The sequence below is a fragment of the Physella acuta genome, unplaced genomic scaffold (genome assembly GCF_028476545.2).
Source record: "Physella acuta isolate Inbredline_101_S28 unplaced genomic scaffold, ASM2847654v3 ptg001506l, whole genome shotgun sequence".
NCBI lineage: Eukaryota > Metazoa > Mollusca > Gastropoda > Physidae > Physella > Physella acuta.
This window is the reverse complement of record NW_026733021.1, coordinates 163,100-187,355: the sequence shown is the minus strand read 5'-3', so window position 1 is coordinate 187,355 and position 24,256 is coordinate 163,100. Positions and strand designations below refer to the sequence as shown.

General features: G+C 37.8%; 2 protein-coding genes and 1 long non-coding RNA gene across 6 annotated transcripts in view; 2 read left to right on the top strand and 1 right to left on the bottom strand.

Annotated features, from left to right (window-relative positions):
• Nucleotides 1-1,936: 1,936 nt before the first annotated feature.
• Nucleotides 1,937-4,033, bottom strand: LOC131928475 (uncharacterized). 3 transcript variants are annotated; one of them, XR_009383780.1, is made up of 4 exons: nucleotides 3,836-3,928; nucleotides 3,270-3,442; nucleotides 2,284-2,475; nucleotides 1,937-1,979 (listed from the first exon to the last, which is right to left on the bottom strand). It is a non-coding gene; the product is annotated as an uncharacterized LOC131928475 (long non-coding RNA). The 3 variants fall into 3 exon arrangements; XR_009383782.1 differs by lacking the exons at nucleotides 1,937-1,979; nucleotides 3,836-3,928 and adding an exon at nucleotides 3,992-4,033 and having other exon boundaries at nucleotides 2,044-2,475; XR_009383781.1 differs by lacking the exons at nucleotides 1,937-1,979; nucleotides 3,836-3,928 and adding an exon at nucleotides 3,538-3,594 and having other exon boundaries at nucleotides 2,044-2,475.
• Nucleotides 4,034-6,181: 2,148 nt separating this feature from the next.
• On the top strand, nucleotides 6,182-15,970 carry LOC131928458 (heparan sulfate glucosamine 3-O-sulfotransferase 1). The gene is made up of 7 exons (XM_059284520.1): nucleotides 6,182-6,351; nucleotides 8,742-8,909; nucleotides 10,678-10,863; nucleotides 11,633-11,795; nucleotides 12,196-12,313; nucleotides 13,201-13,413; nucleotides 15,453-15,970. The coding sequence occupies exons 2-7, from the start codon at nucleotides 8,759-8,761 to the stop codon at nucleotides 15,750-15,752; spliced, it is 1,131 nt and encodes a 376-aa protein (XP_059140503.1). The 5' UTR covers nucleotides 6,182-6,351; nucleotides 8,742-8,758; the 3' UTR covers nucleotides 15,753-15,970.
• Nucleotides 15,971-19,674: 3,704 nt separating this feature from the next.
• LOC131928463 (uncharacterized) overlaps nucleotides 19,675-24,256 on the top strand; it is a 28,932-nt gene continuing 24,350 nt past the window's right edge. The window contains exons 1-3 of one of the 2 annotated variants that reach the window (XM_059284524.1): nucleotides 19,675-19,927; nucleotides 21,130-21,320; nucleotides 21,864-22,093. In XM_059284524.1, coding sequence (XP_059140507.1) covers nucleotides 19,800-19,927; nucleotides 21,130-21,320; nucleotides 21,864-22,093 — 549 coding nt within the window. In that variant the 5' untranslated portion in view covers nucleotides 19,675-19,799. Of the gene's footprint in view, nucleotides 19,928-21,129; nucleotides 21,321-21,863; nucleotides 22,098-24,256 lie in introns of both variants that reach the window. The other variant, XM_059284525.1, reaches the window with a different exon arrangement.

Here is a 24,256-nt window from a genome sequence, read left to right as displayed (position 1 = left end):
TTTCTAATACACCATCTTTATACTTCATTTATATTAAAAGTATAGCCAGTTTGAGCAATGCTAATTAAGCCAGGCAGACCTGAACTAGGATCAGTGGTCTGAACTTATTGCAACAATACAAGTGGTCTGTTATATCAAACAGCAAACACTGACAAGTACAGTCTGAATGCTGTTTTTTATATCACTACAAAACAAATACCAAAGGGGCATTGAATGCTGTTTAATATATCACTACAAACAACAAATACTGAAGGGGCATTGAATGCTGTTTAATATATCAGTACAACCAACAAATACTGAAGGGGCATTGAATGCTGTTTAATATATCAGTACAACCAACAAATACTGAAGGGGCATTGAATGCTGTTTAATATATCACTACAAACAACAAATACTGAAGGGGCATTGAATGCTGTTTAATATATCACTACAAACAACAAATACTGAAGGGGCATTGAATGCTGTTTAATATATCACTACAAACAACAAATACTGAAGGGGCATTGAATGCTGTTTAATATATCACTACAAACAACAAATACTGAAGGGGCATTGAATGCTGTTTAATATATCACTAAAACAAAAAATACCAAAGGGGCATTGAATGCTGTTTGATATCACTAAAACAAAAAATACCAAAGGGGCATGAATGCTGTTTAATATATCACTAAAACAAAAAATACCAAAGGGGCATTGAATGCTGTTTGATATCACTAAAACAACAAACATTGAAGGGACATGAACAGCAAACCATGAAGCTGATCTAACTTCAATGATTGTCTCTATATCAATTCAATTACTAACTTTGATTTCTGTAAACAAAGAGCTCCAGTTACATAACAACTAGTTGAGACTTAAAGTTACCCATACAAACTGGCCCTAAGATGGGATGGATTGATTTTTTTTCTAATAAAAAAATGATTGACAAAGGAATGTCAATTTGATAGGCTTTATTACAAAAATATTGAATTTCACTTCATTCTAAATTAGCCATTTATTGACAACATTAAATGTCAGAAGTTTCATTAATAAAATGTTGGAGTTAAATGATGGGACAATGGATCTATCTGTTATAGATAGGATGGAGAAATTTGACACTTGAGGTTATGGGCCTGTAGAATGTTTCTATTAACAATTCAGTGTACACACAGGCCAAATTTTGGGAGCCCAGTAAAGTATAGCAGATTTTATAAAGTAAAATCAACAACAAATATCAATTTTTTTATATAATAACAGAGGGCTCTGTTGATAAAATTGTAATACATCAACATTATGTAAAATGTATGAAGATAATCCAAAAAAATAATTGCCCGTTGAAGGTAAATGGCCTACCCACATTAAAACTTAACCAAATAAAAGAACATTTTTAATTAAATGTTTAGTATATTTTATTTCCTATTAATACTAAAGTTAAAGAAAATCATAGGTGATTAAGGGTTGACTATTGCTGTTATGGTCAAACTGAATCAAAGTATCAAATTTATTTCCTATGCATTGGGAATTTCACATTCTATGACTCAACAGGTAGCCTAAGTATAAAATTTGTTAAGGGTCTAAACAAGACAAGTAAAGTAAGCCAAACAGTAAAGAGACATGCCGGGCTCTACCCCAGTAGAGGGCCGAGACTGGCTCTACTTCAGTAAAGAGCCACATTTGGTTCTACCCTAATAGAGCGCCGGGCTCCACCACAAATAACTGAACAAAATAAAATGTTCAAAACATAAACCAGAGTAGGTCGACACAGAGGGTTAAAGGTCAAGTTTTTAGGTCAGAAAACCAAATGTGAAAGAAAATGTTAGCTTGCCAGGTTTTGGTAGCAGCCAACCAAATGTGTAAAAAAAAAATACAAAGTGGCTAAGTTATGGGTTGCTAGTGAGATTTGGCCACTTTGACTTGTCAATAAATACATGTTTTTCCATAAAATCATTAAAAAAAATTTGAATTTTTAACCTGTGTAATCAACTTTCTTTTATTCATTTCTAAAAAGAAATGAAATTTTACTTCACTGATCAAATAAGTAAAACTAATCTTTGTTTCTCTAAAAAACAAGTTTTTAAACTGCTCGAATCTACACCTCCATTTAGTGTACTAGAAACTTGTTAACTAATTTAAATTAATGCTGCATTTAATTACCAACTAACCATAGCCTACAAACTAAACTTAAAGTTAGCACTGTTGATAACAATTTGGGGATTAAAAAATCATTAGCTGTGTCAGTTTAGTCAGGTTAAATCATTATGTTTGTAATTTAGTAAAAATGTCAGACAGGTGCACTAAGGTTACCTCATTCTATTGCAAGCCACCTTCAGATAGTTGCCGCCCTGACACTTTTTTATATTCCGAGCGCAAAGTTTCAGCCACATGACCATAATCCACATCCACTGCTTGAACAAACTTGACAAAATTTTCATGTGATAATGTTTTCACACTACTACAGATGTTTTGCATTATTTCTGGATTACCCCGATTTTTTCCCTGAAATAAAAAAAAATTAATTGAAAGTTTTCAATAATTATTTCTTTATTAATGTATACTTTCATAGTTCAAACTCAATCCAACTTGTTAGATACAAAGTAGATTAGTAAAAAGATTTTGTGGAATAGGTTTTTAAATAGAAAATTCTTCCTATTATAAAAATAATTGTGAACTGAATTTTGACCTTTTTTTTCTGCTAAAGGATATTGCTTAATTTGATAAGATAAAATAAAATAACAAAATATTTGAAAATTAGCTAACAATCTGTCTAAGCAAATAAGGAAATTTTTAAAAATGCAGTTTGCCTCAAGTTAAAATCAATGTTTCCAATTCCAATTGCTGACTTTGTTTTGGTTGAGATTTTATATAACAAACCTAAAAATAGTGGCAAGGGCTATTGACTATAAATACAGTAGCAACAGTGGAAGTGGTGATGGGGGGGGGGGGGGGGGGGGGGAGAATGGGTTGGAGGTTGTTTTTTTTGGAGGGGGGGGAGAGGTGTGATGTCACAATTTAGCAAACTAAAAAATAATTTTATAAACAGCATTTATTCATATATGGCTAAGTAAATACATTTAATATCACAAAAACTATTGAGAATTACTAATTAGGGTTATATTTGATTAACTAACACACATTTTTATACAGATGATCAACCTATTGCTTAACTTTCAAAGCTTAGGTATTGGTGGGTGGTTAAATTTAGTGCATGATTGATATTGTCAATGATACTAGCTATTATACTAATTAGTAAGTATCACCAAGTGCAAAAAACAGAATAATAAAGCTGATACCTCTGCTCTCTGTAATGTCAAAGATGAAAACAGAGGAAGGATCCGTCCCCTTATGTATTCATATTTAACTTCAGTGACAATGTCATGGGTACATGCATCCATAACCTCTCTAATAAACTGCTGATCTTGAAGAATACTTTCTGCTGCCATATTTTTAGTTGTCTTTAATCACCCTGAAAATGTAAAAAAAAAAACAACAAATAAGACGGAAAACCATTGTAATAAAAACATTTAACTGCTGACACAATATTTTTTCTTTACATCAAACCTGGTGGCTCAGAGATGGGACAATGTGCGATTTTCTAGGCCTTGAAATAGATCTAGAATCTAGATCTATAGGCCTAAGTATATTAAAATATATAATCTAATATATTATTATAGAATCTATAGACTACAGTGGATATCTCGACATAGAAATAGAGATCTAGATTCTAGATCTAGATATAATATTTATTAATTAAATAATTATAATAGTAATAATGTAATAGGCCTATAACTATAGATCTAGATTCTCTAGGCCTAATACTTAATAGTTAATGGTAAATAAATATAAGTGTCCGACATACGACATTTCCATCTCGTATGTCGCCCGGACACTCGTATTTCTTTCAAATTTTCTCTTGACGCTTTCATTATTATAGTGTCAAAGATCTAGATCTAGATCTAATAGATCTAGCTAGTTGTAAGCATGTGAAACTGAAAGTGGACCTAAGATTGCTTACTAAGAAATTCTTAGTAAGAATAGACCTTGTCGAAAGTAGGCCTAGAGCTTATGCTAAAAGTAGTCCACTGTTAGTTTCGCATTAATAAGAAAAAAAATGAATATTTTAAAACGTTACTTTTCTTTGTGTTCTATATTTAGATTTAGATGGTCCTTTTAAGGACGTCAGATAAGGGAAGGCAGCAGTAGCGTAGCGAGGGGGGGGGGGGGACATATGTCCCCGGGCGCCGACCTTAGGGAACATATATTAATAATAAATAAATAAATTGATAGGTTGAGGGGGGTGCACATCGAAATCCTTGAGTGGGGGGGGGTGCAAATCGAAAGTTTGACGGAGGGGGTGCAAATCAAAAGTTTGTTCCCGGGCGCCGGGAAGGGTCGCTACGCCTCTGGAAGGCAGACGTTCAAAGGGCCGAATTTCACGTCACAGACCGAGTACCACCCAAAAACCTGCCCACTCTGATGGGACCTGCGTCACCTGCTATCCCGCGAAAGCGCTCAAAACAAAGTGTCACAAGCATTTACATTTTAATTTACGTGAAATGGGTGTAATCGACGCTTTAAAAAAAAAATATGGATCACAGATGGTATTTGATAAAGATTTATTGAAAACTAAAACATTCTAATATCAAGATCTAAATTTAGCTTCATCTAGTAGACCAATTAGGCAACACACGTAGACCTACACGAATGCTAATGATAAATATAGAATCGTGTTACAGCTGTTGTGTGCTGAGTTAAACTGTTCTGTTTTCACTAACGATCGCTCTATTCATCCGTGTTATGACCACGGTTGTGTTGTACTTTATTTTTAACATTACTCCTTCCCTTTTTCTGAAAATGCGAGTTCCACGCAGTGTTTCTTTCAGACATTTTTCTCAGAAGGGCGAGGTGGGTGCATTGAAACAATCAGTAGGGCGGACTAAGTTTCCCGAGGAAAAGGGGGCGGACACTGGTTATAGAAAATATTTTCTATATGGGGTCGCCCATAAAAAACGTCACACTCGTAGGGGGAAGGGGTGGGGGTGGGTCCGTAATTTTGGGACGGTGTGTGATGAAGGGGGGGGGGGGGGGGCAGATTGTGTGACGTCACACGTTTTGCAGTATAAAAAAGCAATGTTAGAAAACGAATTTAAGCAGTTATTTTGCGTTTTAGAAAACTGTTTTAATAAATTGTTATATGAATTGATTAAAATACTCTATGCTGACAGAGTTCAGACAAGATTTTGGAAAAATATCGTATTTTAAGAAAAATTCACCTGCAATTTTGAAGGGGTTGTAGGCTGAGGTGTGACGTCATTTTAGGGGGGGGGCTGGCTTTTTCTTTTGTGATGATGTTTGACACGGAGGGGAGGAGGGGGGGGGGGGGTAAAAATCGTTTAAAAAGCGTGACGTCATTTATGGATGACCCCTAAAAAAATAATTTTTTCTTCTATTTCTTTCCGGGGGTTGGGGCTGGGATGGTGGAGACAATGCCCCCCCCCCCCCCCCCCCCCCCCCCCCCCCCCCCCGAAGAAACGTCCGAAAGAAATTCTGGTCCCTGGTTTTACTGTTCCAAAAACTCTTGACTTTAAGGGGTTCAGCAGTATTTTCCCAAACAATTTTAACATTTGTCGCGGTATCGGTTTGAGTTGGTTAAACATTTACTGCATCGGTCTACCATACGCTTTAACATGGTTTCATTATCCCTGCGTGTACTGACAGCCTAATTACTTGTACGCGGGGCTTTGACAGCAGATGGAGGAAAAGATTTTCATCCGCAGCGTCCTTCACGATGTGTAGGAACCACGTTCTTCCTGCCTGGATGCAGCTATAGTGGGGCGATAGTTTTTGGAGTTCTTGAACGAAGGCATTTAGATCTAGCCACAGTTGTTTCTTTCTTCATTAAACAAAGGATCAGGGTTGATTGTTATATTTCTCCTCGCTTTGATCTTTACATATTTTACATATTTTTAATCCGCTGTGGGCTATTTACTGTCTTCTAGGGCTACAAAACTTCGAGGGCTACAAAACTTCGAGGGCTACAAATAACTTTCTAATGTATCTGTACGTTTAAGCCTAAAAACACCCGTGGCTATAAAAATCACGGGCTACGAACTGTGCACGGTCAAAGGTTTAATAACCGCATTTTTAAAAAAATATCCGGACTAAAATCAATTCTGATCAACTCACGTCTCAACTTATTTACCCCGTGAGAACGTTAGATGGTCGGGGTGTGAAAACTTGGCTATCTAGGTTAGGCCCAGGACCTATCGTAATACGTCTAGTCTACGGCAAGCAACCAGTCGCCTCTACACATCACCATCTTTTTGGGGTCGTGACATCTGCCTGAAGAAGGGCTTTGTTTCTCCCACGAGAAAGGTAGGAACAAGTCATTTCTTTTTCGAGTAGTTTAACCTTTTCTGTATATTGAAGAAGAAAAAAGATGGCTAAATGCCATTTTAATAAGATCTAGATTACTGCTACTTCAAACATAAACTCAAGTAAGATCGAAAGTTAAACGGGCTGGTGTTACTTTAAAAAAATAATAGCCTTTAGCAAAGTGTTGTTTTTTTTGAAAATTAAATTCCTTTGTTAACAATAATAAACAACCAACATCTGCTTCCTTCTAATATAGCTTAATTAACACGGTTAGTGCAGCTTTAGAACATCCTAGTTTAACCAAAGGATCTACTACAGCTCCGTGTTCAGTGAAGTGGCGTCTTATTCAACATTACATAAAGGACCTACCAACATCACCAGGCTAAAACTCCAGCAGGACAGAGAACTCTGGAGAGCTGTAGTTGGTGGCCCATACTCCAGCAGGACAGAGCTCTAGAAAGCTGTAGTTGGTGGCCCATAGTCCAGCAGGACAGAGAACTCTGGAGAGCTGTAGTTGGTGGCCCATACTCCAGCAGGACAGAGAACTCTGGAGAGCTGTAGTTGGTGGCCCATACTCCAGCAGGACAGAGAACTCTGGAGAGCTGTAGTTGGTGGACCATACTCCAGCAGGACAGAGAACTTTGGAGAACTGTAGTTGGTGGCCCATACTACAGCAGGAAAGAGAGCTGTAGTTGGTCGCCCATACTACAGCAGGAAAGAGAACTTTGGAGAGCTGTAGTTGGTGGCCCATACTCCATCAGGAAAGAGAACTTTGGAGAACTGTAGTTGGTGGCCCATACTCCAGCCGGACAGAGAACTCTGGAGAGCTGTAGTTGGTGGCCAATACCCCAGCAGGACAGAGAACTCTGGAGAGCTGTAGTTGGTGGCCCATACTCCAGCAGGACAGAGAACTTTGGAGAGCTGTAGTTGGTCGCCCATACTACAGCAGGACAGAGAACTGTAGTTAGTCGCCCATACTACAGCAGGAAAGAGAACTTTGGAGAGCTGTAGTTGGTGGCCCATACTCCATCAGGAAAGAGAACTGTAGTTGGTCGCCCATACTACAGCAGGAAAGAGAACTTTGGAGAACTGTAGTTGGTGGCCCATACTCCAGCAGGACAGAGAACTCTGGAGAGCTGTAGTTGGTGGCCCATACTACAGCAGGAAAGAGAACTTTGGAGAGCTGTAGTTGGTGGCCCATACTCCAGCAGGACAGAGAACTCAAGAGAGCTGTAGTTGGTGGCCCATACTCCAGCAGGACAGAGAACTCTGGAGAGCTGTAGTTGGTGGACCATACTCCAGCAGGACAGAGAACTTTGGAGAGCTGTAGTTGGTGGCCCATACTACAGCAGGAAAGAGAGCTGTAGTTGGTCGCCCATACTACAGCAGGAAAGAGAACTTTGGAGAGCTGTAGTTGGTGGCCCATACTCCATCAGGAAAGAGAACTTTGGAGAACTGTAGTTGGTGGCCCATACTCCAGCCGGACAGAGAACTCTGGAGAGCTGTAGTTGGTGGCCAATACCCCAGCAGGACAGAGAACTCTGGAGAGCTGTAGTTGGTGGCCCATACTCCAGCAGGACAGAGAACTTTGGAGAGCTGTAGTTGGTCGCCCATACTACAGCAGGACAGAGAACTGTAGTTAGTCGCCCATACTACAGCAGGAAAGAGAACTTTGGAGAGCTGTAGTTGGTGGCCCATACTCCATCAGGAAAGAGAACTGTAGTTGGTCGCCCATACTACAGCAGGAAAGAGAACTTTGGAGAACTGTAGTTGGTGGCCCATACTCCAGCAGGACAGAGAACTCTGGAGAGCTGTAGTTGGTGGCCCATACTCCAGCAGGACAGAGAACTCTGGAGAGCTGTAGTTGGTGGCCCATACTACAGCAGGACAGAGAACGCTGGCCCATACTTCAACAAAAGTAACGTTAGATGATGGTGATGTGAAGACAGTGAATACATCATAATGCTCGTGGGTCGGGGATGTTAAATAAACAATTGTTGTGCTTTTGAAATCATCATAAATTAAAGAAGACCATTTTGTTACTTGGCTTTTAAGATACTAAGCAATCAAACGATCTTGTAAAGTGTATTGAATATAAAATGTCGCAAGTAAACGAGAATAGCGTTATTGATTTTATTTTAAACGAAATCCTTTCTCTTTAGGTCATAGCTACAAACTGTACGATTAATGGTTCATTATTGCATATCGATGTTCTACTTTTGTTAGTGCATAAATAAAATATTGTTTTTATCAATTTAACAATTATTTTGGGATACAGGTAATCAGGTATAAAGGTAAATATACGTTGTAATGTCTACTTTATCGTGATAAAACAACTGTTTCAAATACCAGTGTTATTGATTAGGTCCCCCGCCCTGTTCTATATTTAGATCTGCGGCTGGTCAGCATGAGGTCAGTGAAGGTCTACTGGTCCAAGGTCCTGCCCGTCAGCTGCCTGCTGATTGGCTTGACCGCACTGACCACGGTGTGGGTCAGCTCCAGGTTCCTCTTCCCTCGTCTACTGGCCTCGGTAGACTTGATGAGGACAGGCGTCGTGGGTAAGTCGGTCGCTATGGTAACCAGAATGATGGTTAGTGGGTCGCTATGGCAACTAGAAAAATGGGTGGGGGTCGCTATGGCAACCATATTGGTGGGTGAGTTGGTCGCTATGGCAACCAGAATTATGGGTGAGGGGGTCGCTATGGCAACCATATTGTAGGGTGGGGTGGTCGCTATGACAACCATATTGGTGGGTGAGGGGGTCGCTATGGCAACCATTGGCAACCATATTGGTTCTTCTTTACATAAGAAATCAGACATTCATCAAAACATGAGCACATCGCATTTACACACACTTGACACACGTATTAACACACCAGAAACAAGAAAATAACACACCACTTGTACACAGGGCCGGTGCTACCTATAAGGCGAACTAGGCGGTCGCCTAGGGCGCTGTCCATAGGGGGGCGTAAAAATGTGAAATCGTCGTTATTAAAAAGTACCTTATAATTTATAACTTTGATTAGATCAAATTAACTATATACAAAGGCGTAAAAAAATAACCCTGTATAACAAGTTTAAAAATATTCACATTGCTATGTAAAGAAAAAAAGAAAAAAGTTTTAATCATGTTGAAAAAAGTTTTAAATAACCAAGAGATACAACTAGTAGCTTTGTTCTCTCAAGCCGAAACATAAATTGTTCAAATTGTTTAATTAATTTTATGTCATTATTTTTTTATAGCAACATAGAGATAATGATATTTCCATTAAAAATTAGTAAATAATATCTATTGTATAAATTTCAAAATTGTTTTTGAATATAGTTTAAATAGAAAACCCATAGATATAACAGATACTTTACTTTTAGACTTTAAAATTAAATTAATTATAAGTCACTTGGATTGATGCATTTGGGTTTTTGTGTCCAATCATTTAAGCGTATTACTATTATGTTCTAAACGGGTACTATCATATTAAAATTACCACTGCACATTTTTTGATCCAGCTTACGAGATTATCCCCTTCCTTATGAGATGATTCCTTTCTTAACTTCATCCCTCTTCTTCCGACATCAAATTAACAATTAATTAACAAATCATTTCAATTGTCTGGAGTGAATAAATGAAACCTAGACGTTTTCTAGAATGTATATATTAATATATTCACAAATGTGACTGTAAGAACACGTCAGAAAAAAAAAATTGTAAATCTAGAACAGTTCTCACAAAACAAAGATAAAAATAGTAACATAAAACTGGACAACGGTAAAATATCAGTTTTTAGACGGCCAATAACTTAAACATAGTGTGATGGACGGCCAATGTTTTAAGTACCTGATAGTGGACGGCCACAAAGTTCCTTTATTATAAGAACTGTGACACAATTTCAAAAATCTTCGCTGGGCGTAAATGAGAAATTTTAAAACTTGATTACTCCAGGCCAGAAATTGAGTTCGAGCCTATCTCTGTGTGTGATTTGTTGTCTCATGATGGGCATACTTTGCGATGAAATGTTTAAATTTAGAATTTAGTGAGACAGACTTCTAATATATATATATATATATATATATATATATATATATATATATATATATATATATATATATATATATATATATATATATATATGGGGGCTCAAAAAAAAATTGCGGCGGGGGGGGGGGGGGCGTTTTAATAAGTTTTGCCTAGGCCGCTAGATTACCTGGCGCCGCCACTGCTAGTACACAAACACCTTAACACCCTCTCATGCTTGTTATAAAACATCCTGACCCCACCCCACCCTCCCGGTGTTGACATAATGCAGCCTCTGTTTGACCTCACAGGGGATGGGTTCACCCAAAACGAGGCTGAGTTCCCAGACGGGATGCTACCGGCACTGTACGCCCCCCGGCAGACGACCAACGAGAACAACCAGGTCATCCTCATACGGCGCCCCAAGGGCAAGGACCTTTTCCCGCAGCCGATCGAGAGGATCGTCAACGTGTCCTTGACCCCTCTGGGCCTAAAAGGTAACGCCATTTTGTTTATGTCATTTCACGACCTTTCATATCCATAGCTTTGTGTTATGTCTGTGCGATACATCGATAGAGACATATTTTTCAATGAACTTTATGACGTAACTTTAATTAAAATGAACATTAAAACTTAAAAAAATATTTCACAATTACTCAACTACAACAAGAACAACTGGTTGGATCAGTTAAGAACAACAAACTCCCTTGAATTATTTAAACTCATATAATACAAATGGGGGACTGCGTGGCCTAAACGGTAGAACGCTCGGCTGCTAACCCGAACGTCTCAAGTTTTTTCTAATCCGGGTTTAAGTCAGTAGGACGTCCCTGAGTCCACCCAGCTCTGATGGGTACCTGACAGTCGAACGTCCCTGAGTCCACCCAGCTCTGATGGGTACCTGACAGTCGACCGTCCCTGAGTCCACCCAGCTCTGATAGGTTCCTAAATCAAGTTAGGGAAAGTAAAAGCGGCTGGACTTAGTGCTGACCACGCTATCTCTTCATATGCCGAGGTCAAGAAACGTGAACCCTACTTCATCTGCACAATGGATTACTATCTCTAAAGAGGATTCTTTACTTTTTACTTTTGTATATAATGCAAACACTAAATCCCTTACCATTCACAATTTACATATATCACATTTTTTTGTACATCTCAAAATACCCTCAATACGTATAAATGAATACCTGTCACTGTCGGCTTCCATCTTGCCAACAAAATAACAGCGAACACAAACTTTAAAAAGTCTGACACAACTTTCAGAACTCCCGGCTCACAGACCGCCACAGTGTATCCTCTTAGGTTTTGGAAAATGTGGAACGTCTGCTCTGCTAGAATTCCTTGACCTTCACCCCAAGATCGTCTCCCTGGAGTGGGAGCCTGATTACTTCTGCGAGCGAATGTACCAAAAATACGACCTTCAATGGTAATTACCGTTATTATAAATCTGTAATGGTAATTTTCGTTACTATAAATCTTTATTGGCGTTAAGTAATCATCGTCTTTGGCTTTCATTGTCTTTAGTGTTAATTGTCGTTATTATTTATCACAAAGGTGACATTTAAAAACGCTTAAAAAAAATTTAAATTCGTATTTACCAGGCCAGAGTTTAATGGCGTTAAGTAAACATCGAATTTGGGTTTCATTGTCTTTAGTGTTCATTGTCGTTATTAGTTATCACAAAGGTGACACCTGAAACGCTGTTGTATTCGTATTTACCAGGCCAGAGTTAGCACAACTAATTGGCGACCCCCCCCCCCCCTCCCCCAACCCCATCTAAACGAATTTAACAAACAAAGATTCTGGTGACTGTTTTAACCCTTTAGGTACGTGAAGAAGATGCCTCCATCCTTCTCCGACCAGATCACGATAGAGAAATCGCCCTGCTACATCGTGGAGCATGACTCACATCTAAGGATGCATGCCATGAACAGCTCACTCAAGGTGGGTGGATGGGGGGGGGGGTAGGGGTGGGGTGACTGTGTAGGGTTGGGACGGTTGTGTAGTGAATAGGGTGGTTGTGTAGGGAAAAAGTAGTATGGGTAGAGGTGGATATGTATGGGGTGGTGTAGTCGTGTAGGGTAGGGGAGGGGTGTGTGTAAGGGGTGGGTAGGATCAGAGTTTCTTCCAGGCATCTCTTCGGGGGGGGGGGGGCTAAGCCCCCTCCCCCCGAAAAATTTCTACCGCCCCCCCCCCCTCCCGAACGAAATGAAGTTTTTATATAATTTATATAGATAATATATACTTTTAACAGTGTCCGCCGCACCCCGCCCCGAACAAAGTCTACCGCCCCCCCCCCCCCCCGAAGAAAGTCTACCGCCCCCCCCCCCCCCCCCCCCCCCGAAAATTTCAAGTGCCCCCCAGGAGAGAAAAGTCTGGAAGAAACACTGGGTAGGATGCGTAGGGGTGGAGTGATTGTGTAGAGGGTGGGATGTGTGTAAGGGGTGGGTAGGATGCGTAGGGGTGGGCGGTTGTGTGGAGCATGGTTTCGCAAGGTGTAGTTGTGTCGTTTTTGATTGTGTGTGATTGTGTTTAGTACCACCAATGTGATCTTGTGTGTTTATATGTCTATATGTGATTAAAATCTTATGTGTCTGGCGTGATTATATATTTGTATATCTTTGTATCATGGTGTATCTTGTATATCTTATACGCTGTTGCAAACTTGTTACCCTTTTGTTATAAAATTGTTACAAACAAATAACACACGTGTTATCAACTTGTTATACATTTGGTACCTACTTGTTGCAAAATGTTCAGACTTGTAACATATGTTACAAACTTGTCGCAAAGTTGTCACAAATTTGTCACAAACATGTCATGACCCCCAGGTCATGGTCATCGTCCGTGACCCCATCACACGTCTGCTGTCCGAGTATGGCCACTACTACGCCACAGAGACCTACTGGGGTAGACCGGCCATGACCTTCCAGGAGCGTGTCTACAACGACAGGACGGGCGAGTTCCGCGCCACGCAGATTCTCAAAGTGGGCAACTACACGCCTCACTTTGAGCACCTCCTCAAGGTGTTCCCTCGTAACCAGGTAAGTTATGTTCACGTACCAATGGCCCAGGTAAGTTATGTTCACGTACCAATGGCCCAGGTAAGTTATGTTCACGTACCAATGGCCCAGGTAAGTTATGTTCACGTACCAATGGCCCAGGTAAGTTATGTTCACGTACCAATGGCCCAGGTAAGTTATGTTCACGTACCAATGGCCCAGGTGAGAAATATTCTCGCATCAATTGTTCAGGTAAGAAATATTCTCATATCAATTGTTCAGGTAAGAAATATTCTCATATCAATTCTCCAGGTAAGAAATATTCACGCGTCACTTCTCCAGGTAAGAAATATTTGATCATCGGTTTTCTAGATTAACATGCTTGTGACTTGTGACGGTGATAATGCAGCAATAATGCGGCCCCAAAACCTGACAAGACCACTAGCCCTGGAGCAAGGAATCCCCCTGACAATCCCCCCCTCCCCCTTTCTGGTAATTTCCCTCCACAACTTAGCCCCCAGGGTCAATTACTACCCATTGCCTAAATACTGTCCCAGGAAATTACCCCCTTGTCGATAAAACTAAACTCTAATTTTCTAAACCTCTTTCTAACATTTAAACTTGCCTTCATACTTGTGTGACGATCGTTTGAAGTTTCACCATTACATGTGTAAAGAACGTTTGAAGTTTTATTATTACATGTGTATCTACTGTTTGAAGTTTCTTCATTACATGTGTAACGAACGTTTGAAGTTTTATGATTACATGTGTAATCAACGTTTGAAGCTTCTTCATTACATGTGCATGTATTCGGATATTCAGCTATCGATCAATCAGTGAACTTTTGTTTTTAATGGGCTTTTATAAGTTCGATATCGACGTGTCCACGGCATGTTGACTATTATAGGCTTGTCAATGATAATATTATACAATAATGGTGTACCTTCTAGACCTATCTATGTTTGTATATTACAATGATGGTGTACCTATAGTTATAAGCCTATCAACGATAGTATCATACAATGGTGGTGTACCTATAGGCCTATCAATGATAGTATCATACAATGATGGTGTACTTTGTAGGCCTATCAATGATAGTATCATACAATAGTGGTGTACCTTCTAGGCCTATCAATGATAGTATCATACAATGATGGTGTACTTTGTAGGCCTATCAATGATAGTATCATACAATAGTGGTGTACCTTCTAGGCCTATCAATGATAGTATCATACAATGATGGTGTACTTTGTAGGCCTATCAATGATAGTATCATACAATAGTGGTGTACCTTCTAGGCCTATCAATGATAGTATCATACAATAATGATTTACCTATAGGCCTATCAATGATAGTATCATACAATAATGGTGCACCTTCTTGGCCTATTAATGATAGTATCATACAATGGTAATATACCTTCTAGGCCTATCAATGATAGTATCATACAAAGATCGCGTACCTTCTATGCGTATTAATGATAGTATCATACAATGGTAATATACCTTCTAGGCCTATCAATGATAGTATCATACAATGATCGTGTACCTTCTAGGCCTATTAATGATAGTATCATACAATGGTAATATACCTTCTAGGCCTATCAATGATAACATCATGCAATGGTCGTCTAAGCATATCAATGATAGTATCATACAAAAATGGAGTACCTTCCACTCCAGGCCTATTTATGTTAGTATCATACAATGGTGGTGAATGTGTGTGTGTTGACCATGTGCGGGTGGGGTAACAAATGTTGACATCCCCGCCCTCCCTATGTAGTGTTTTGTGTCTGCCTTACAAGAGGGTGAGGGGGGTGCTGGTGTCAGTTGGTTCATTGGGGGGGGGGGCGTATGACGTCAATCTGGAAGAAAAGTGTGCAGACGGATATGAACCTAAACACATGACGTCATTACCGATGTTTTTTTATGGCGAATGACGGCAGTTTTTAGAAAAGGGGGGGGGGGGATTAAAATGCTTGATATCATGTATGGACGACCACCCCTGTCCTTATCTCTACTTCAATCTACTGTTTTCCTTATCCCATGTCCTAAAATAAAATGTCCTACCCCTGTCCTCAGGTCCTGATCGTGGACGGGGACAAGCTGGTGACCGACCCACTCTCCCAGGTCCGGCGTGTAGAAACCTTCCTCGGTCTGGGTCACGAGGTCACAGAGGAGGACATTTACTTCGACACGGCCAAAGGTTTTTACTGCATGAAGGTGCGCTTGACCGGGGAAACCAAGTGTCTGGGGAAGAGCAAGGGACGTGAACACGTTGACATCGAGCCAGATTTCAAACGTAAACTTATCGATTTCTTTGTACCTTACAATGAGAAGTTTTTTGAAATTGTCGGGCAGCGTTTTGATTGGTTGGCGTAAATATAGAATGTCGCATGGAAGTGTGTGATTGGTTGCTGAAAGTTTGAATAAATGTGCTTGTTATTTCAATCTATTTATTTACGATAAACATGTTTGAATTGCCATACATATGAGAATTAATGTGGTTTTTAGGTTGTACACAGTGGCGTTTGAAGTTTTCAATTGTTTATTTATGAAATGGGCGTGTTTGCATGAAATAAAATAATTATTTTAATATACCACCACGATTGTTCAGTGTATAAAATAGATTGTAGGAAAAAAAGTCACAGAAAAAAAACACAGGGAAAAAAAACAGAAAAAAGTCACAGGAAAAAAAGTCACAGGAAAAAAAACACAGGAAAAAAAGTCACAAATATGTATGTGAATGGAATTTGTTAATACTTTTATGAATTATATATTCAGATAATGCAAATTAACTTAGGATTAATTAAATGTAATGTTATGTGTGTAGGTTTTATACAAATGGTAATTTTTATAATTAATCTAAACATATTTCGTATGAATTATGTATATTGTAATTATGTTAAACATAATATTAATAGCATTTAATAGAATGTTCCAACGTCCTCGGTTTTCATCGGGTTTTTTTTAAAATACTAACACTAAATTACCGTGAAATGGTAAGTTCATCTAACTTGCCGCCCTCAACTCATCGCAACAATAGTTATGTTTAGTTCAACCACCTTTACTGCCCACATTTATCACGCTCATTACATAACAAAACTTAGGATCAAAACAGAAAGCCGATAAGGTTCAAAGGCTGTCATTGACACAAAACGTCAACAACACACGATATGTTCTTGGCCGAATTAGGAGAGGCCGACCAGAGAATAGCTTATGGCAAAACATATGTAAAACACAATGATATGTCTAAATTTCTATTATAATTAACTTTTCTACCGCGTATTTAACTAAATTCGTAACACAAGTTGAGATTGTAAATTATCTTAGAGTATTTTTTACTTTCTCGTATATTATTATACAAAGTATAGAGAAAGTCTTGTAATCGTGAAAAAAAAAAAATCGAGATTTTTACAAATCTCGACGTTTTACACCTCACTGATACGGAAAAACTTAATTTTGCAATCTTGTCCGTATGTCTGTGTGTCTGTCTGTGTGTCTGTCGGTGTGTCTGTCTGTGTGTCTGTCTGTGCGTAAACACGATAACTTGAGTACCGTTACAGCTAGGTTGATGAAATTTCCTATATAAGTATTTTATCAAAATCGTAGATCCGTATCAACTTTTGAGCGATTTCCGATAACCGGAAGTGGTACTTTTTCTACTTTGACTTTTTCAAAAGCCTATAACTTGAGTACTATTTAGGATAGATAAATGAAATTTCACATGTAAGTTTAAAGATCTAATTCTCTACCTTCTGTCAAATTTTGAGTAATTTCCGTTTACCGGAAGTACTAATTTACGCTATTTCCTATTTCTCAAAAAAAAAAAAACGCATGTAAATTTATAAAGTACTAATAATATTGCGCACTATTATGCACATTTTGTTTTGGCGTTCGCTTGGTGCGCAATTTTTTTTTTCTATGAGATTCTATTCTATTTTCAAAAGTTTAAGTAATTAAAAATCATGTCTATATTCCAGGTTATATAAGAATATTCGAGAAAGTTTTGGGGAGATCACTCCCGGTTTATTTTTACTTACAATTGTTATAAACAATAATGCTTTTAACGTCTATAAATAATATATGCTATCAAATAATACAACCCATAACAATAAACATACAGAATTTTACAATTTTCAAGAAACAAATCAAAATATTTCTGACAAAGATTTTTGTGACTTTTTTTCTGTGACTTTATTTCTGTGACTTTTTTTTTTCGATAACATTTTTCCATTGTGACTTTTTTTTCTGTGACTTTTTTCCCTAGCAAAAACTGACTTTTTTTCTGTTTTTTTTTTCCTGTGACTTTTTTTCCGTTCACCATAAAATAAACTGGTATTTAAAATGGTGCTTGTTATGGTACTTAAGTGCTGGCCGCTGGCCATTACATCTATGTTGGGTAAGATGGTTTCTGGTGGCTGCTTTCAATGTGGGTAAGATGGTTCCGTTTTACACGTAATATTTAACCACATTAGCATTTAACTAAAAATCAATCAATCAACATCAATTAAAGTTATGGCTGTCCACCATACAGGTGAAGGAGGGTTAATGTGACAGTGTAAAAATAGAATCAAGCCAGTTAAATCGATACCGGTTGAATATTTGAACCCAGTCATCAATAGCTGAAATAAACTCGAGAACTTCATGTTATAATAAAGTCCGTGGGGAGGGGAGAATAACGGGAGGGGGGGGGGGTAAAAACCATTACTAGCAGATGTCGGGTATCACCCGGCGCGGCACTTCGTGGTGTCACTATCCCCAAGAAACAAAGTATACACATACACACAAACACACACACACACACACATATATATATATATATATATATATATATATATATATATATATATATATATATATATATATATATATATATATATATATATATATATATATATATGTATACATATATATATATATATATATACTCTATAGTGAGCATGTTTACGTCATGGCGTCATCCCCACCCTCTTGTAATAATTGTCGATTTGTACTTAAAAAATTATTTAACTTTCATTAATCATTAATGGAACTGGCAAAGGGCCTTTCTTTCCTGCACACTTTGCATTTTTTTTTTTGCCCTGGTGTCACCCCTCTAAATGGTGTCACCCGGTGCGGTCCACACCCCCCTCCCCGCCCTCGCTACGCCTCTGATATATATATATATATATATATATATATATATATATATATATATATATATATATATATATATATATATATATATAGTGTTTAATCATTAAATGTCGTGTGCCACCGTGTCCCTAGTGCAGGCTGCTTTTAAAACTAATGTAGGCACCATCGTGCTCACGGGGGAGCCCGGGCGCCAAATCGCACCATGCTGGGCGCCGCCCATTAAAAAAAAAATACCCAAAAAAAAAATCTCAACAACTTCCCAAAGATGAAAGTGAAAGATGTAGCAATGCGGGAAAGACAGACATATACTCTGACACACACGAATAAGTTAATGGAGATGAGAATTTTTACAATTTTAGTAGGTTAGCATAGTTAGTGTACAGTGTTTCTTCCAGACTTTTTTCTCCGGGGGGGGGGGGGCACTTGAAATTTTCGGGGGGGGGGGGGGGGTGGTAAACTTTCTTGGGGGGGGGGGGGGCGGGGCGGACACTGTTAAAAGTATATATTTTCTATATAAATTATATAAATTTCATTCCGTTCGGGGGGGGGGGGGCGGTAAAAAATGTCGCAGCCCCCCCCCCCCCCCGAAGAGATGCCTGGAAGAAACTCTGTTAGTGTATTCAATCATTCACACTCTTTTTTTTCCTAAGCATCCCTTCTGTATGGGAGGGGAGGGGGAAATAGAAAAAAAAATGTCTGAAAGAAACCAGGAAACAAGAAGCCCTGCTCAACAGTGTCCGCCCCCCCCCCCCCGGAAATTTTAGTCCCCCCCCCCCCCCCCAGAAAATTTTAAGTGCCCCACCCCCTCTCTTCCCCCCCCCCCCCCCCCCCCCCCCCCCCCGGAGAAACTAGTCTGGAAGAAACACTGGTCGAAATTCTAGTCTATAGGCCTAATTATTATTAGTAAAAACAGCGACCATAAACACGTTGGGTGTTTGAAAAGATATCTTGTGCGACCATCGTTTTAAATCAGATCTAGAATCTATTAAAATATTTTAATTTTAGTTAGATCTAACTAGATCTAGAATTAATTTGGATTTTACACTACAGTGTAAGATTAATTTGATTGTTAATCATTTTAGACTTAAAGTGCGATATATTTTTTAATGTATAAACTAAAAATAGTAAACATAAAATATCCAAACCGACTTTTTGACAACGAAAATCCATGAAGGCCGTTAGACCGAGATACTATCTAGATCTAGATTCTAAATTAAATTCATATCGATCTCCGTAGAACTAATTCGACTTACAATATTTTTTTAGATCTTTTATGCCTTTGCTTGTACCATGGCAGCAGACGACGACAGTGCAGTTTCAAGTGATAGCTTACCCGAAGAGGACGAAAAAGAAACTTCAGATTTCGACTATGAAGTCGATGATGATGCTGATGATCAGGACGATGATTATGACGATGGGCATGTGAAATTTTTATGAGTTTTCTATTCAAATTCTACAGATTTACAGCTAGTGATTAGATCTATCAGTAGATTTCTAATTAGCCTAATATTGGAATACAAACTAATTATCAAGTAGGCCTAATTATTAGGCCTAGGGATTTTAAAATGTAGGCTACTCAGTAGGCTAGATCAAAGATTTAGCCAATATAATTCAATATATTAAATATAAGTTTTAGGGCCTAAGGAAAACAAGTCAAATCAAAGCATTTATTTTTGTGATTTCAGCTATTTGGAATTATTTAGATTTGATATTAGATCTTTAGTAATAGTTCATTAGATCTAAATTTGTCGATTTTAAGATTAAGTTAAATTGGCTATTCGCTGTTCCAAATTTCAACTTTATTTTTGACGAAATCCACCAAAGGATGACTTTACTTTCTTTTAAAAATTCTAATTGTGTAGCCTAATTATGATATTATGTGTGCTTGTGACGTGATTGCAAGCATATTTGTAGAGAGAGAAAAAAAAATTTCGCTTACATTTTTGATTTTGTCAGCAATGAAAAGAGATAAAAATTGGTTGAGAATAGGGCCCTACTGCTGGGGAGTTTTCTGTGGGAAAAAAAGAATAAATTTTCAGTGGCTAATTGTTCTACAGCTCCCCAGCAGGGATGTGATTTGTTACCATTTATTTGGTATTACATTTATAATTCAGCTTTAGAAAACATAGTCACATGCCTAAAATACGTTTGGGAACACATTGATGAAATCCTCTTAAAATATTGCGTCATCCCACAGCGATAAGCGGATGGGTATGACATGCTAGTCTACGTAACATTCATTCTATTACAATTTAGAAATCATAATTAGATTGCACTGTGACCTATGCAAGTGATGTGCAGTTTTAAATTTAAAATGACTAGATATATTACTTAAAGTTATATAATTATTACATCGTTTAACCTACGTAACATGGATCAATAGTTTGTCAATAGGCTACAGTTATGAAGACAAATTTAAACCACTCTTTTTTTTTCTTATAAAAATATAACAATAATAAATTGCACTGCTCTCTAAATTTGCCCTCTTCCACAGCTATTATTCTCAATCTTATAGGCCTATTTGTGTCAAATTATAGCAGATTGTACATTGCCGTATTAGGGCTATTCCCATCCAAATGGTATTATATTCGCTTATAATTATGTTTAAATTTTTTTACAGTTCATCAACTTCAGATTCAAAGAAACCAAACAAAAACCTAAGAAAAGCATCAGATAATCAGTTTACTTACCATTGTGAATGGAATGACTGCAAACATACATCATCAAGTATGAACGAATTTAATCACCATGTTGATCAACATCGGCGTGGATACACAGAATGCATAGGAACTGATGATACAGTTAGCACAGGTAAGTCAGTGGTTGATTTACAGTGGTTCTCCTAGCACTGCTTGGTAAGGTAAGTTTGTGGTTGCTGTGTAGTGGTAATGCTAGCACAGCAGACTAGTTGGGCGATTACATCTAGCTAGTTATCTCCCTTTTTATTATTGAATTTAGTAATTAATTAGATTAATAAATATAGAGCATTGCATTGTTATGGAAGAAGAATGTATCTGGAAAGTGATTGAAATCGCTGCATCAGAAATGGGTTAAAATTGAGTTACAAGATTTGCTTCAAACCCACCAACAAACAAACAGACAAACCAAATAAAAGCTTGAAAAAGTATAAAATGTTGTATTCAAAATTAATGATGTGTCTTGATTTTAGTAGATACCTTTTTAAACTATACACATCATTACTTTATAAGCTTCATTTGTTTCTCTTAATTCAACATTTAAAAAGATTGTGTGGTCAACATTTCATTTTCTTTAAAATAGAAAAATGTGACAGCTATGATTTCTCCCCTGTGGTCTTCATTAGATTATAAATATTTGTGCCCATCTGCTCCCCAGGGGTGTACGTCTTCTTCTGCCAGTGGCAGGGCTGTGATGCGAACATTGAGGGCCAGCTGGATGACTTCTCGCGGCACGTCTTCTACCACACCTTCCACCAGTACCTCAAGTACATGGGCCAGCACATCCAGAAGGTGGAGAACCTCCACGGCTGTCAGCTGGAGACAGAGTCCAGGAATGTCATCCCAGAGCTGCCAGAGAAGTTGATGTGTCGCTGGCAAGACTGTGGGGTGGGTTTCTTACCTTCAGTATTGGAACACCATTTTCTAAAACATTTTTATAAAAACTTCATTTTTATGTATCTTTACTTGTTTATGGGGGTTGTTTTATTTTTAGGTATTTAAATCTAGTTTTATTATTTCAGTATTACGACTTGATTTTCCTAAACTGTTGATAGTGAAAATTTATTTTGTTTCAAAGTTTCTGTCCAGTGACTTGATATTTATGAGCTTAATGATATTAAAAAAAACAAATATATAAACCTTTATAATTACAAACTTTTAAATGCACTGAAAGAAAGAAAATAAAACAACTCACTCTATCAATAAAATAACTGTATCAGGACTGGGTCAAAACTGAGTTTCAAGATTTGCTACAAAAAAGTATAGTTCGTTAAAAGTATAGCTTGTTGTATCCAAGTTAATTATGTCTTGATTTTAGAAGATAACTCCTTTTTAAAAAAAAATGCATCACTACTTTGTAGTTTGAACTTTTTTTAGTAACCTAAATGACCATTGTTTTTTGACTTTCAGCTGGTGTATGACAACCCCTTATATTTGTCTACTTTCAGCTAGTGTATGACAACCCCTACATTTGTCTACTTTCAACTAGTGTATGACAACCCCTATATTTGTCTATTTTCAGCTGGTGTATGACAACCCCTATATTTGTCTATTTTCAGCTAGTGTATGACAACCCCTACATTTGTCTACTTTCAGCTAGTGTATGACAACCCCTATATTTGTCTACTTTCAGCTACTGTATGACAACCCCTTATATTTGTCTACTTTCATCTAGTGAATGACACCTATATTTTTCTACTTTCAGCTATAGTATGACAACCCCTATATTTTGTCTACTTTCATCTAAAGAATGACACCTATATTTTTCTACTTTCAGCTATAGTATGACAACCCCTATATTTTGTCTACTTTCATCTAAAGAATGACACCTATATTTTTCTACTTTCAGCTAGTGTATGACAACCCCTATATTTGTCTACTTTCAGCTAGTGTATGACAACCCCTATATTTGTCTACTTTCAGCTAGTGTATGACAACCCCTATATTTATCTACTTTCAGCTAGTGTATGACAACCCCTATATTTGTCTACTTTCAGTTAGTGTATGACAACCCCTATATTTGTCTACTTTCAGCTAGTGTATGACAACCCCTATATTTGTCTACTTTCAGCTAGTGTATGACAACCCCTATATTTGTCTACTTTCAGCTAGTGTATGACAACCCCTATATTTGTCTACTTTCAGCTAGTGTATGACAACCCCTATATTTGTCTACTTTCAGCTAGTGTATGACAACCCCTATATTTGTCTATTTTCAGCTAGTGTATGACAACCCCTTATATTTGTCTACTTTCAGCTAGTGTATGACAACCCCTACATTTGTCTACTTTCAACTAGTGTATGACAACCCCTATATTTGTCTATTTTCAGCTGGTGTATGACAACCCCTATATTTGTCTATTTTCAGCTAGTGTATGACAACCCCTACATTTGTCTACTTTCAGCTAGTGTATGACAACCCCTATATTTGTCTACTTTCAGCTACTGTATGACAACCCCTTATATTTGTCTACTTTCATCTAGTGAATGACACCTATATTTTTCTACTTTCAGCTATAGTATGACAACCCCTATATTTTGTCTACTTTCATCTAAAGAATGACACCTATATTTTTCTACTTTCAGCTATAGTATGACAACCCCTATATTTTGTCTACTTTCATCTAAAGAATGACACCTATATTTTTCTACTTTCAGCTAGTGTATGACAACCCCTATATTTGTCTACTTTCAGCTAGTGTATGACAACCCCTATATTTGTCTACTTTCAGCTAGTGTATGACAACCCCTATATTTGTCTACTTTCAGCTAGTGTATGACAACCCCTATATTTGTCTACTTTCAGTTAGTGTATGACAACCCCTATATTTGTCTACTTTCAGCTAGTGTATGACAACCCCTATATTTGTCTACTTTCAGCTAGTGTATGACAACCCCTATATTTGTCTACTTTCAGCTAGTGTATGACAACCCCTATATTTGTCTACTTTCAGCTAGTGTATGACAACCCCTATATTTGTCTACTTTCAGCTAGTGTATGACAACCCCTATATTTGTCTATTTTCAGCTAGTGTATGACAACCCCTTATA

What these genes read in the sequence shown, in the direction of transcription:
- LOC131928458 (XM_059284520.1), top strand. Translation starts at nt 8,759, where the DNA reads ATGAGGTCAGTGAAGGTCTACTGGTCCAAGGTCCTGCCCGTCAGCTGC. An exon ending in CAAAAATACGACCTTCAATG is followed by an intron (nt 11,796 to 12,195) that starts GTAATTACCGTT and finishes TTAACCCTTTAG; the next exon opens with GTACGTGAAGAAGATGCCTC. An exon ending in AGGTGTTCCCTCGTAACCAG is followed by an intron (nt 13,414 to 15,452) that starts GTAAGTTATGTT and finishes CCCTGTCCTCAG; the next exon opens with GTCCTGATCGTGGACGGGGA.